Here is a 15662-nt window from a genome sequence, read left to right on the forward strand (position 1 = left end):
TTCTTGCTTCATTACTAGTATCTCTGCAATTTTGAGAAAGTCATTTACTTTCTTTGTATTCAAGTTAATCTCTATAACTTAGGGTATTTGAACCAGTCTCTGTAATATATTGGTATTTGAACCAATCCATGTAATCTACAATACAAATACAAAACTTACTTGTATTATACAGTGGTTAAGAGCATGGTTTCCATTATAAGGCTTTCTGCCTCCTCATGCCTGCTCCGTCTTTCAGTAACCGTGTGGTTTCAGGCAAGTTATTTCTCTGTGCCTTAGTGCGTGCTTGCTTGGTCACTTTAGTCGTGTCTGACTCTCTGCAACCTTATGGACGGTAGCCCGCCAGGCCCCTCTGTCCATGAGATTCTCCAGGCAAGAATACTGGAGTGGGTTGCCATGCCCTCCTCCAGGGGATCTTCCCAATCCAGGAATCCAACTTGTGTCTCTTACGTCTCCTGAATTGGCAGGCAAGTTCTTTACCACTAGCGCCACCTAGGAAGCCTCTATGCCTCAGTATCCTTAGCTATAAAATGAGGGTATATCTCACAGAGTATTGTTTGTTTTTTCATTTTTATTGGAGTATAGTTAGTTTACAATGTCGCATTAGTTTCAGGTGTACAGCAAATATTATACGTATGTTTATGTATATATCCAGTTTTTTTAAAGATTCTTTTCCCATATAGGCCACTACAGAGAATTGAGTCAAGTTCGCTGTACTATACAGCAGGTTCTTATTAGTTTACCTCCTTCATATGTAGTAGTGTATATATGAGGCTCCCCAGGTGGCTCAGTGGTGAAGAATCCGCCTACCAAGGAGGAGATGCGGGTTTGATCCCTGGGTCAGGAAGCTCCCCTGGAAAAGGAAATGGTAACCCACTGCAGTATTCTTGCCTGAGCCTGGTGGGCTACAGTCCATGGGGTTGCAAAAAGTCAGACAGGACTTAGTGACTAAGCAGCCGCAGTAGAGTGTGTGTATGTCAATTTCAGTCTCCCATTTATTCCTCGCTCCCATCCCCTGGTAACCATACATTTGTTTCTACATGTACTCTACTTCTGTTTTGTAAATAAGTTCACTTGTACCCTTTTTTAAGATCACAATAAGCAATCTCATATGCTATTTATCTTCCTGTGTCTGACTTTCTTCACTGAGTTTCACAGTCTCTTGGTGCATCCATGTTGCTCCAGATGGCATTATTTTGTTCTTTTTTATGGCTAATACTCCATTGTATATTTGTAGCATGTTGTCTTTATCCATTTCTTTGTTGATGTACATTTAGGTTTCTTATGTGTCCTGGCTATTGTAAATAGTGTTGCAGTGAACATTGGAGTGCATGCATCTCTTTGAATTTTGGTCTTCTTCGTAGGGTTGTTTTTAAGATTAACTGAGTTGCTGTACTGTAGATTCTGGAACAGTGTAGGGTTAGAGACTCACTGAAAGATCCAATTATAATTTGTAGTCAGTTTTCCCTTTATGTGATTCCTCCGTATTTGCAGTTCATGATTCCTCCATATCTGTGGTTCCACATCCTTGGATGAAACCAGTCGTGGATTATGTAGCACTGTAGTATTTATTGAAAAAAATCTGTATATAAGTGGACCCAGGCAGTTTAAATCCACATTGTTCATGTGTATGTCATATTAGGCATAGTGCCTAAAACATAGTAAGGATGAAATGTGTTAGCTCTTATTATTATTTTTTAAAATTATTTGTGCCCCTAAGTCTCTCATTTTGAAATACTACTGTAAGAATCTCTCCCATTTGCTACTCCTCTCCATTATCACTATTACCCTATTATTCAGGATTGAATTGATTATTACATGTAAAATGCTTAGAATAGTGCCTATCACCTAATAAGCATTTGGGGTTAGCCATTATTATTGGTTATTATGATTTTTACATAGATGACCTCTCAGGTTACTAAGATCCTTTTCTTGCCATTAATGATCCTATGCCTTTAATAGCCTTTCCTGCTCTTTACTTTAGTCTTTCTAGGATACTATTCATATAATGTAGCTCCATTTCGTGAGCTTTGATGCCTAAAAGGAAAAAAGAAAACTAAAAACAGGTTCTTTGATGCACATGTCAGATGATCTGCCAAGACCAGTTGAAAAAATGGCATTAATGAAAGAGGTAAATGTGAATTTTGAAACAGTGAAAATTTTGTTTTAGCTATTTCATTCTACTAAAATAGTCTCAGTATTTTATAGGAGAAAAATGGTATTAATTATCAAATTCAGGATGACTTGCTACTTATTTACTTTTAGCAATGGACCAAAACTCAAATTGTTATATGAAAAACTCAACAGTTTAGTTGAAACAGAATGTGGAGAGTAAAGGTCAGGAATGTTTTAGGAGTTTTTTGAGGTTAGGAAAATAAATTAATGTATGAATTCAGGTTTAAGTAAGAGAAAATTTTAAGTAGGATTAGTTATTCTTTATAGACAGATCTTATGTGTTCATTTGAAAATCTTAAGCTTCTTTTTAGAATTTAAATAAAAATAGATTCAGTTCTCTGTTTTAAAAATAACATTGTTAGCTTTTTGTTAGGAGAATAATGAGAGACCTTATCTAATTTCTTAAAGAGAAGTGACTTGTTATGTGTTCCATTTGCATGACCTCCTCTTTAACCCTTCACTCCTCTTCAGCTGTGTTTATGCTTTAAATATTTTAGAGTATCACGGAGAAAAGTATTTTTCTCTGGTAAAAATTGCATTGGACTTTCTTTTTTTAATGATGATAGCTACTTAAAGCCACTTCACTACTGTTTTCGTTTTCAAATAATTTTTTGAAATCAAGTTTTTACGTATATTTTTTAAAAACTTTACTACAGGAAATGGTAGAGTGAGAGTTAAATATGTTTCATGGAGGGAAGAACAGTCCATTGGGGGTTAAATTGCAGAGTCTAATGGAATAATAACTGGTAGCACCATCTGCTGGCCTACTTCCGCAGAAGGAGTCAGTATTTTTAACGACATCTCTAATATTCATGCTGATGCATTTTGATGCTTTGTGCATTCATTTCTTTCTGTGCTTTGTTGGAATCTGGCTATCTGCTTACAGCTATTGAGGAAACTCAGCTTTTTAGGAGGGGTTTACGCCTTTTTCATATCTAATTAGGATGAACAGTGGATATAAACTTGCCAAGGCAGAAATGTGTTGATAAATCACAATGTGTATTTGTGGAGGGTTGTGCATCTCTTGGTTGCAGCTTGCTAAATAGGCCATTTAGGAATCTTCTTTCAATGCTTTTTTCTTGAGCACTGCCTGGGGTGGTGAAAAAGCAGAGGGCAAGCCTTTGTCTGACGCCAAAAATGTCTTCAGTGAAGAGGCCAAGAGGAAGGGTAAGTGAAAGCCTGAATGAGTGGGAGGAGGAGGGGTTCTTTGGGCTAAAAGGCTAATGGGATTGAATAACCTTCCTTATTACTGGCTGCTGCTGCGGGAGTCGTACTGCATCGCCATCTTGAGCTTGTTGCTGTTTTCTCGCGTCTTGGTTATTTGTTATAGCCTGTAGGCCTTAAGGTGGCATTTTAGTGAGCGATTCTAAACCCTCCTTCCTTTCTCAGTGCTGTAGCACTGCTATGAAACCTTTGATGAGGCAGGTATAGAAAAGATATCCAGTGAAGCACACTGGAATCAGCATGAAAATGTGTTTGGAAATTCCTGGTGGTTTTTTCCCTTGCTGTAGTCAGAGGCATGTTTACGGGTAAGAATGTAACAAAACTGTGATCTAAGAATATGTGGATGTATGCGTGTTTGAAGAGGATATTATTTTTTAAATGCTGTTGATTTGCTTCCTGTGATATTGCTAAAATATTAATAATTTTAACGTGAAACTATAAATTTGTTTTTTTCCAGAATTGCTTGAGCAAAATACTATGATATAGAAAGAGAAAAAAATCCTCATTTAACTCTTTCACAGAAGAACTAAAACTTTCTCTAATTTATAGTATGGTTTTGTCTACTAACTAGCTATATTGCTGCATAGACTGCACATTAAAATGATTTAAATGGTTTCAGGTTCTAGTTCCAGTTTCTTGTAAAGCAGAGAGGCTTTGTTTTTCTAAAAATCATAATAAACTATGGGGAGTAGTCATTCTAAATGAAAATTGATATTTTAAATTTGTTAATAATTTTCAGAGTTCTGGAATGAAGAGGAAAGAAGACACTTATTCCAAATGCCCAGAATATTTATATGACTTAATTTGGATTAGCTGTATTTATAGGGCAAAATTTGAATCAGCTAATTAAGAATGCTATGAAAATATCAGTGAATCTGTATTACCCTTCTTTAATCTTCATTTTTAAAAGTGATAGTTCGGCTTTTTATTTTATACCTAGACTAATATCTAAATCAGCAAAGTGTTTTAATTTTAAACTGTAACACACATATTTGCTTATGTATTTTACTTCTTTAAGCTTAATTCTAAAGTTTTGGTTGTGTGTGTTAATTGTTTAAATGTACTTTTATATATTGTGTAAAAATTATTTTGATTTCTCTAGCCTCCATCTTCCAAGAAGAGTGATGGTTCTGGGACATACACTAAGTTGCAGAATACCCAGGTGAGGATCATGTCTGAGAAGAAGCAGAGAAAAAAGGTGGAATCAGAAAGCAAGCAAGAAAAGGCTAATCGTATAATATCAGAGGCCATAGCAAAAGCGAAGGAGCGAGGGGAACGCAATATTCCACGAGTAATGAGCCCTGAAAACTTTCCTAGTGCTTCAGTTGAAGGAAAAGAGGAAAAGAAAGGAAGAAGGATGAAATCCAAGCCAAAGGACAAAGAGAGCAAAAAAACAAAAACTTGTTCTAAGTTAAAAGAGAAGACAAAAATTGGGTGAGTTGATTAAGAATTAAATCTTCTTCCTTTGAAGTTTTTGTAAAAGCACAGTCTGTCTAATCTTTTACTTTTGATTTGCGTGTGATGTGTTTACTCTCACTTTGGAGTTTTAAGTTGTGTACCTCATTGCCTTTTTGAATGAATTAGGTATTAATAATATTCCAGAATTTTACTGAATTTACTGACATGTGAACATACCTTTTTGTTAGTAAAAAGAATTTAGAATAGGAAAATATTTTATATATAAAACAGAAAAAGAAAAAAAAATCCACATTGCTGTGCCAGTTCCAAGTTTATTTAAAATTTTAAAGTGCCTTGAAATTCTTTATAATTATAGATTTATTTCTCTCTTAGTTGTACTTCACTGGGTACTTTATAGTTTGGAAACATGAAATATAATATTTTCTCATAAACCCACAACTTTGAAATAAATGGAATGGCAAGGAAACTAAGATCATTTAAGTCAACAATAAGCAGCTCTCAATTCTTACAGACTTACTTCTTTATAGTCTTTATGATTTACTTTATGTAATAAAGAGGCCAGGTGAGGATTAATGCTCCAAGAGAATTATAAGGATAAAGAATTGCTTTTGGAGGGTACATTAATCCTAGGTGTTTTTTATTTGACTACTTATTTTCAAAAAATAAAATGTAATAACTATTATTTGTTTTATGTGTATGTTTATTTTATGTATGCAAGGGATGCAAGGGTAAAACTAATCTAAGGCCAACAGAGTTTAGACTTGTTTTTATGGGAATATTTGGTTATTTTTGAAGGCTTTATATGAAATTTTAATAAAGTATTTAATTTTCTTTTGTCCACATAGAAGAGTACACAATAAAGGAGAAATTTCATTATTATTAAAATCTTCATTTGCTTAAGAAATCATTTATATATTATATAGATATTCAGAACTAAATTTTATAACAGTTTATTCATAGCATTTTAAATGCAACCATCAAACTAAGTTATATCATTAGGTCATGAAGTCTTTCCGTCCAAATCTTTAAATAATGTGGACTCTGTTGGTATAATAGAGAGATAATTAATATTATTGATTTTATATTTTATTTGCAGATAGCTAACATGAAATTTGAAGTTTAGATTTTTGTTCCTTTTATGTTTAAAGGTTTTGGAATGAAGGCATCTTATTTCAATATTTTGTCTAGTTTTAATTTAGGAAACCCCTTATATAATCCTTTAATGTACTAAAGTTGCTGTGATTAAAATATTCCAGTTTTAACTTGTACAGGGATATGGACAAAGTAGTAGTACTATTTGAAAGGATATTTAAAATAATCATAAGAGGAAACCTTAGAGAACCTTCAAGAGTTACAGTAAGTTTAAATGGGGGGATGGGAGGATAACTAGAGGGAAGGAAAAGATAACAGGTGAACCTGGTTCAAGAGAAAAAAAACAATATATAAAGGGAAATTAGAAATAATAAATTATAATATAAAAACATGGATTTTTTAAAAGTGTAGATTAATATGGTAGGGGATAGTAATATATTAGAGTAGTCTGTGATATTTGTATTTTTGTTAGAAATAGATTAGTAATGATAAATTATTTTAATATTGTACAGCATGATCAATTTAGCACTTGTTTTATAGAGAGAGCATTTGTGAGAAGAGGTCAGAATTGTATTGGAAAGATATTTCCATGGTCAGGTATTGAGTAAGCGGTAGAAAAATGACTTGCTGAAAGTGGGTGAGGAATTTATAAGTTGCAGGCAAGTAGAACTGAAGCTTGCCCATATATTATTAAGCTACTGGGAGTGTAGCAGTTTTTTGATCATCTTTATTAGACAACCAAAGATTACTTTCATGTTGGAAGAAAAAGCGTGGATGGAAATGAAATTCATATACAACCTGGAGTTCTGTAATGGTCACTTGAAATATTTCATTACTGTGCTTTCCAGTTAGCCCACTGCATTGTATTATTTGAATTTGCTGAGTTTTTAAATTTTTGTGAAGAACCAACTGTCCTTTAAATAGTTAAGTTTATTTGTATCATTTTAATAGTATTTCATGATGTATTAAATATTTTCTTGTAAAGGTTTTGTTTTTCTTCGTTTTAAAAGAATCGAACTTTTGCTAGTATCAGGTGATTGATATCAGATAAAATTAAAGGGAGTGTGTGCTGCAACTTAACCATGAGCATTAATGAATGCTCATTAATGAAACATAAATTTCAAAAATAACTAAATTTGTAAATAATAAGTTATGATTATAGTCAGAGTTGTTCATTTAATGCACATATGTGGTATCATATAATCTAGGAATTATTATATACTAAGACTAATCTGAAGAAAACCAATACTGCCTCTGCTTCCGTGAAACCTTTGTATTTTTTCTGTCACTTTCATAGATTAATCTTTTTAAATACGAGGAATAGAGTTTCCTTTTCAGAGACTTTGATATAGTGTCATTTAATCTTTACAGCAATTCTGAGTTAGACTGGGCATGCAGTATGATAATGAGGTTAAGTGCTTTGACTTTGGAACCAGATGTACTTATTCACATTCCCCCTTTATCACTTATAAAGCAGTGTGGCCCTGGACAAATACTTAACCTCTCCAAGTTTTAGTTTACTCATACATAAAATGAGGATAATGGTAGTGCTTGCCTTATAGTGTTATATTGAGGGTGAAATGATTTAATAACATTTAAAGCATATAGAACGATACCTATAAATAATGTTAGCCGTTATTTTCTGAAAACATAAATAGCATTTAGCTATTTAAGGAAAAACCCAAGGCCAGGAGCTATGCCCCTTGTTTGAAACTTAAGTTCTCACCTATCTGCCTAGGTTCTCTTTCTATTAAGGCTCTCTTCCTGAATAAGATGAGTTTAAAAATCAAGCAGACAATATGAAAACAAACAGTTGCTAAAACTGATAAGAAGGAGAGTAGCGTAACTTACTAATATTTTCTTCTTATTTGTATGCCTCTGTTTATCAGATTAGCTAGAGTGGCATTTAGGACAGGTGAATCTTGTTTTGAAACGTGCTCGGAGTTTGAAAGGAATTACATGGTTATATGGAAGGGATAGTGTGAGTTAAAATGGAAATGACAGGTGTAAAATGAAGAGTGAGGTATAGGACTTTTTCTGCTTTGACATTTTTCATGATCTTGGCAGTCAGGTTATAAAAAGCCACCTTTCAGATGGAAGAGTGGGTATTTCTTTAGTGATCTTTGTTACCTAATAGAAGCTCCATGAATGGAAAGGAATGAATTTTATGAAAAGAATGAATCAATTGAAGATTAAATTTTAAATGATGCCAAATGTGCATTTGGTTTGTTAAAATCAGAAATGGCAAGCTAATCCTTCATTAAGTCACAGGGACAAAATTAATGGTTTAGTAGTGATAAAGTAAATTCTAAAATAAATTCATTCTAAGACTTCTAGTAGAATTTTCTTATAGCTTGCTTTTAGATTTGATTGAAGCATTTTTAGGTTTATTATGTTTTATAGCCTTGACATTTAAACTGTGTTTCCATGTTGTCAGTTATTTTACTTCTTTGCTTTAGATGATCAGACTGACAAGTAGAATGTTTTTTACACTTAAAAATGTTCTTATAGCCCTGTAAATTATATCAGTAGAGGTAAAACCTTCACAATTAAAGGTTAAAAAAAACTATTTTGTATTACTTATAATTATTCTTTCTGTTGTTATGAGTGGCAGTTAACAAGTGCTAGAAGTAGCTTTTCTCTTTAGATAAAGTAGAAAACATCTAAATTAGGAAATATTTATCAAAGCAAGTTGGAATTAAGGGTGTCATGTTATAAAGAAAAACAGTAAAACGTTTAATTAGATTTGGAAATTACATTGTGCCCTTCTTTGCGATTGTCATTCTGAGCGCCCAAGAAGGGATAAGCAAAATAACGTTTATTAATTACCTACTATGCATATACCTATATATGTATGTTTGTATTTTTAAACAAAACAAACATGTAAGTATATCCATATGTGTGTCTAGAGAGAGACACACATTTAAATAATAATATAAGGGGAAAATCATGAACAAAATCTGAGGGGAAAATAAGAGGAATCAGCAGAAATTGGGAATTATCAGTTTATATTGCGTGTTAGTGAAATAACAAATGAGAGCCTTCCCTGGTGGTCCAGTGGTTAAGACGCCACCCTTCTACTGCCAAGGGGTGGGTGTTCATGCCTGCTCAGTCAGCTACACCACATGTCACAGGAAGTAACAACTGAGACCCTGATTGCAAACATTCAGAGTAGTAGGAATTTAGTGTGTGTTAGGATAAAATATAGATGTATTAATTAAATGTTTCTCAGCATATGATTAAGAAAGCACTTTCAAAAATGTGTGGCATAAATTTATTATGTATTTTTAATTGTTAATCATGCCATTAGTAGACTGTATAAGTTCTATAATTTTTAAATGTTAAGAAGATAAAATGTTTTATTGATTTGACTATTTCTAAACTTAAGTTCAATGAAAATCTGAAATATTCATCTGCAGAAAGAATTAATGTATACTTTATATATTATGAATTTAAGATTTATAAGTCCATCTTTAATGCATATATCGTTATATAAGATGTATTATAAGGTTTATCACTAGCAAATAATGTGCGATTATTTCATTTAATCAAAAATGTCATTGATTATGACACTATTATATTTTTTACTTTATGTGTCAGAAAAAATATATTAACAGTTAAAACTATGGCATACCTTTGAATATTAAGTGAATCTTGATTTCATAGATGTCAATATGTAGAGGAAAGGTGTACTTTAGAGACACTATAGTATCTGATTTTAATTTTCCTATTTTGTCAGTATTTTTAAGCATAAACTTTTTTTTTTAAAGACGGGAAGTAAATTTTTTAAAGAATAAGGATTAAACTATGCTGATAAATATACTGACTATGATTAGCTAATGCTTGGACCTTAGTGACTATTTATATGAAACACCTCAGTGAAATAAACATTTTGAAAAACTTGATGCCCAATCTTAAACTGGAAGTGATTATTTGTTTTATTTAGTAGTATTTTTTGTCCATGCCACATGATGTACTGGATCTTAGTTCCCGGCCAGGGATCAAACTCATGCCCCCTGCAGTGGAAGTACAGAGTCCTAACTACTGAATTTCCAGGGAATTCCCTAAACAGGAAGTAATTTATAATCCACGTTATTAAAAACCTCGAATACAGTCCTCCTTTCATAAATTTAAAGATTAACTAAAAACCGTTTTAAAACTTGATTTTTTTTTCCCAAGTTTAAGCTAGAGTCTTGAGTTGAACTTTAAATTGGAATAATTTCATCAAGTTAAATATGTTTCTTCTTAAAAAAAATACACATGTATATATCTGATGATTTTAAAAATAGCCCCAGTGCCTGCAACTGGGCTTACAAAGAAAAGAAAATTATAATGTAAAATAGTAGTTTTGCTTGTTTCCTCTATGTTTGATGAATTGGGTGCATTAATAACAACAAATGGACTAAATTGGATAAGATTCATTGTTTGTCCAATTATTACAATGAGAGGATCTACAGGGGGCAATTACAGATTGACACCGCGTAGAATGTAGCTTGCTTGTTACATGGCTTCTACTAATAACACGTGGGCAGGATTTAGATGAGTGCATCAGTTACATCTGAAAATCAAATATAACTGTCAAGTATATAAACACTGAGGTTTTCTAGTATGTGTTTCAAATGAATTAACAGTTCAGATTTATACTTAGTTTGAAATTGCCCTTTGCTGTCTGAAAACAAGCTATGTTTTGATATTTAGTTCTTTTACATGCCTGGATACTTGTTGCTGCAGTTTGCTAACATTGATAACAGATCCTTTTAATGTTTTTTAAAAAAAAACTTGCTTAAAGTCTTTATTATCATTATAGTCTATATTACTTTGTTGCTTTACTTTGTGACATTTCTAAAAAGCAGACTATTAATTTATTTGAAAATTGTACCTATAATGACATTTTATTTTAGAATTAACATAGTAAACTTTCTGTAATTCATCATGGAGGAATGACATGCTCTTTGGTAATTGGATATTTTACTTAACTGACTTTATCTTATTTCTTCTACTTTTAGACCATCTGATTTCCTTTAGATAACATTTATGGCTATCAATTGTCATTGTACAGGCAATAGATATCCCTGGTTGTTCAGAAATCAACAAACTTTAACCGTGGCATTTTCTAAAACATAGTGTAGTTTCATAATCCTCTTTATTCATTAAAGTATATTTATTGATATTAAACTATCTAGTGACTGGTTGAAGTATAGTATCATTTTATTTTAAAATCAGTAAGATACATTGAAAATAGCAGAGTAGGAGTAAGGAGACTTTGTCTTTTACTAGACGTGTGGTTTTGGCAATTTGTTTTATCTTTTAGGGCTAAAGTTTCTCTATTTAGTGGGACTGATGACCGCCTCACCTATATATGAACTTTTCTCAGGGTCAGCTAAGGTATAGACAAAAGCACTTTGAAATTTTAAGTATTCTGTAAGTATAGAATAGTTTTATTATCCTGAATATTTGTTCCTGGAGTTTTCTTCACTAATTATTTTGAGCCCGTGGTTGTGAAACCTGGTGAGAATTCTTATAAAGTCTGATGAGGGATCCCACTTACTAGATCAGAATTCTGGAGTTGGAACCTACAAATCTGGAGTTTTGTTTTGTTAGTTTTTATTTTGAACTAATCTCACACTTGTGAAAATAGGTTAGGGTTCCCTTAGGCTCTTCACCCAGCTTCCTCAGATGTTAATAATATTTTACCCAAGCACAATGATCAAAATCAGAAAGTAAACACTTAACACAATCCTGTTAACTGAGTTACAGCTCAGTGCAAATTGTGTCAGTTCCATTTTTTTGGCCAGGATCCAATTAAGGATTTTATATTTCATTTTGTTGTCTTATCTCCTCATACTCCTCCATTTTAGAATGATTCTTCAATCTTTGACATTTTCCTCTTTGTAGCATCCTGGGCAGTTATTTTGTAGTGCTCAGTTGCTAAGTCGTGTCCATCTCTGCAACTCCATGGACTGTAGCCCACCAGGCTTCTCTGTCCATGGCATTTTCCAGGCAAGAATACTGGAGTGGATTGCCATTTCTTCCTCCAGGGGATCTTCCTAACCCAGGAATTGAACCTATGTCTCCTGCGTTTCCTGCATTGGCAGGCAGATTCTTTACCACTGAGCCACCTGGGAAGTGCCTTATTTTGCAGAATGTCTCTCGATTTGGAATTTTTATTTTTAACAAACAAGCTTCTAATGAAACCTGACTCACATGTTTAGGAATTATTGATCAAAACTAACCAAATGTTTGTTCTTTGTAATATCCCTTATATACCATTTTAGAATGTTTAATAAACTGATATGACTTCATTATTTCTAAGAACCAATGTTCTTTGTAAGTAACCATAGGATATTTGTGTGTGTACATATATATAAACTATATATTTTATATAAAATATATTTTTTTAAAACTCAGAATTATGTCAGTAAAGAATGACTTCAAGTTTTAGAATAAACCTTTTTTCTACAGAAGAAATGTAGCTTTTTTGAACAGAATGGTCGTGTGTGTAAGTATTTGGACCTCAGAAATTTAGTAGGAAACTATTGTATTTGAAATATTTCTTGCAAAGTTAGAATTTGAAAAATACTTTTCCATGGGTTAATGATAGTTAGTTTATGAATTAAGATTTATTCCAGGCCTATATAATAATATTGGAAGAAAATGCAGAATATAAGAAAAATAAATTTTGAAGGTATTTTTGTTTGTAAGTACATTTTTCAAATAATGTAATGAAGGTTTACCTTAGGTATTATCAGTTTAGTTCAGTCGCTCAGTCATGTTCGACTCTTTGCAACACCATGGACTGCAGCACACCAGGCCTCCCTGTCTGTCACCAGCTCCTGGAGTTTACTCAGACTCATGTCCATTGAGTTGGTGATGCCATCCTACCATCTCATCCTCTGCTGTCCCCTTCTCCTCCCGCCTTCAGTCTTTCCTGGCATCAGAGTCTTTTCAAATGAGTCAGTTCACATCAGGTAGCCAAAGTATTGGAGTTTCAGCTTCAGCATCAGTCCTTCCAATGAATATTTGGGATGGACTGGTTGGATCTCCTTGCAGTCCAAGGGACTCTCAAGAGTCTTCTCCAACATCACAGTTCAAAAGCATCAATTCTTTGGCACTCAGCTTTCTTTATAGTCCAACTCTCACATCCATACGTGACTACTGGAAAAACCACAGCCTTGACTAGGTGGACCTTTGTTGGCAAAGGAGTGTCTCTGCTTTTTAATATAAGGTATTAAAACACTTATATCTAATTTATCCACCTTCACCAAAAAGAGGTGTTCAAGACTAATTTGGTAGCACTTAGTATTTTTTTTAGCACTTAGTATTTAGTTAATGTTTATTTATAAAAATATTATTTAAGCAGCTTAGTTCAGTGTCCTTAGAGTGAAAACTTATTTACTTTATCTACTAGAAAGGCAAAGTACAATCTCTTCATAGTCATAAAGTTTTAAATCTCTCTGCTCCTGATTTCATTGAAGTTTTTATTGAGTGGGATTTGAGTCTTTAAGCAGCAATATAGATACCATATCAGATTATATATTTCACATACAGAATTTATTTAGCATACCAAACACTAATAAAATGCCTTTTTAAGCACTGTACTGAAGGGTATTTATGGGCCTTGATCTGCATTTCATGGGAAGTCATTATTAACAGCTTTTTTGCCACTAGTGTTGTCCTCATCTACAAACCAGTCTAAATTATGTTTGAGTTTGGCGATGGAGAGCAGATGAGGGAGTGCATGAAAACTGTATTTCTATGAATCATTTTTAGTTTGAGTTATCCCTTACCTTGCCATTGAAGATCACCTGTCCAAGTGCCTTAGGTTATATTAAATAATCAGAAGTAACACAAAGGTTACTCTCAGAAGGAGATTGTTACTTGAAGAGAAAAGCATGATAGGAGACTTCTGGGAAACCAGTGTCTTGTTTCTTGATCTAGGAGCTGGTTATACATTTATGTTCAATTTGAGAAAACTCACTGCGCTATATACTCTTTTGATATGTGCACTTCTCTGAATTTGCATTATACTGTAGTATTAGTACACTTTTTAAGGGAAACTGAGGGATTGCATTTGGGACCATTTTGAGATTTTCATATCTGTGGGATATCCATGTGGATATGTCTTATCAGCAGTTGGTTATATGAATCTGAAGTTGAGGAAAGGTCTGAATGAGAGATAACAGATTTGAGAATCTTCAGCTTCTAAGTGGTTGTTATGAATGGATTAAATTTCCTAGGAATAGTATGTAGAGAAGAAAGAAGTCTAAAGACACGACTTTGAGAAATACCAAAGTTTAAAGGACTGGCAAAAAAAAAAAAAAAAACTGAATCCTGCTGAAAAATGGATTACTTCTTCAAAGTAAAGAAGAGCCAAAGAAGTTTAGTGAGAACCAGAAGAATGTTGTATCATGAATCTGAGGGTGGAGACCAGGAAAAATTAGTTATGTGTTAGTAAAGAAAATTTTTTTAAATTTCCGTTGGATTTAGCATTACAAGGGTCACTGGTGGCCTTAAACATTAGGAGGTCAGTCTTTGGAGTGAGGCATACTATCGATATGACTTTAAACAAGTAATTTAATTTCTCTAAGCCTCAGTTTCCTCTTCTTGTATAATTTGCCTCTCAGAACTATATGAACGCAAAGTTAGAGAATGCATATAAAGTCAGCAGAGGTTGACTCAGTAAACATTGAGTAAATGGAAGCTCTGAATATGGAAAGTTGTTTTTAGAGTTCTGATGATAGTGGATTGACGAGTGAAAGGAACAGTATAAGTGACTCCGAGAGCTGTGGATAAGGAGGGAAGAACAAGATGATGTGGTAACTAATAGTAGATATTACCTCAAGGGAGATTTTTATTTTAGGAGAGAAACCAGAGTAAAGGAAGAGGGCCTGGAGTTTAGAGAGATGACCTGTGTAAACAGAGGGGATAGAGTATGACTGTGGGTAGTTCCTTAATGTTGTGTCAGAGTATCCTTTTATACTTTCCCTGATTTCCTGGTTTCAGTGTAAACTGTATGTTTACTGTATGTCATTTATTTCACATACTCAGAAAAGTACAAGTGAGATAACCAAGTAAAAATTACCATTATCACGTTGAAAGTGGTGATCAAGCCAATATGAGAATACCCTGGGAATTAATCATTCTAGAATTTTTCCTCACCTCATATCCCATTATCCAGTCAATAACCAAGTCTACTGTTTCTGCTTCCAAAATGAAAAATTATGTATCTTTCTTGACTTCTTCATCCACCCTACCATGGTCCTGTATTTCATTCTTCATTTCTCACCTGAAATTGGCATCCTTATTGCTGGTTTCCCTCATTTACATTTCATTTCCTTCTAGTTGCATTGTTTCCTTGTTTAAAATTATTTTCCCCCCAATTTTATTCAGATGTAATTGACATATCACAGTGTATTCGTTTATGGTGTACAATATAGTGATTTGATGTGTGTATATATTGTGAAACTGTTACCACAATAAGTTTGTTAACATCTGTCACCTCACATAGTTATATATATTTTTTCTTGTGATAAGAACTTTTAAGGTTTACTCTCTCAGTGACTGTCAAATGTTTAACTCAATATTATTATCTATAGTCACCAAGCTGTACATTACATCCCTAGAATTTGTTTAAAATTCTTACATCTTCTGGTTGCTTTACTGTTTCTTATCCATTCAAAATATCTCCATGCCATTTGTTGTCAGCGGTGAGCAAGACAGATTTCTTTTCAATTTCTGCCCTATGGAGCTTAAAG

At 33.2% G+C, this 15662-nt stretch overlaps 1 protein-coding gene across 40 annotated transcripts in view; it reads left to right on the forward strand.

Annotated features, from left to right (window-relative positions):
• Positions 1 to 15662, forward strand: part of CHD9 (chromodomain helicase DNA binding protein 9) — a 220620-nt gene that overhangs the window by 124899 nt on the left and 80059 nt on the right. For 31 of the 40 annotated variants that reach the window (XM_060398313.1, XM_060398311.1, XM_060398335.1 and 28 more), the window contains one exon: positions 4499 to 4830. In XM_060398313.1, the coding sequence (XP_060254296.1) occupies positions 4499 to 4830 (332 nt within the window). Of the gene's footprint in view, positions 1 to 3156; positions 3340 to 4498; positions 4831 to 15662 lie in introns of those variants that run through there. The other 9 variants (XM_060398333.1, XM_060398338.1, XM_027977840.3 and 6 more) reach the window with 2 other exon arrangements.

The sequence above is a fragment of the Ovis aries genome, chromosome 14 (genome assembly GCF_016772045.2).
Source record: "Ovis aries strain OAR_USU_Benz2616 breed Rambouillet chromosome 14, ARS-UI_Ramb_v3.0, whole genome shotgun sequence".
Classification (NCBI taxonomy): Eukaryota; Metazoa; Chordata; class Mammalia; order Artiodactyla; family Bovidae; genus Ovis; species Ovis aries.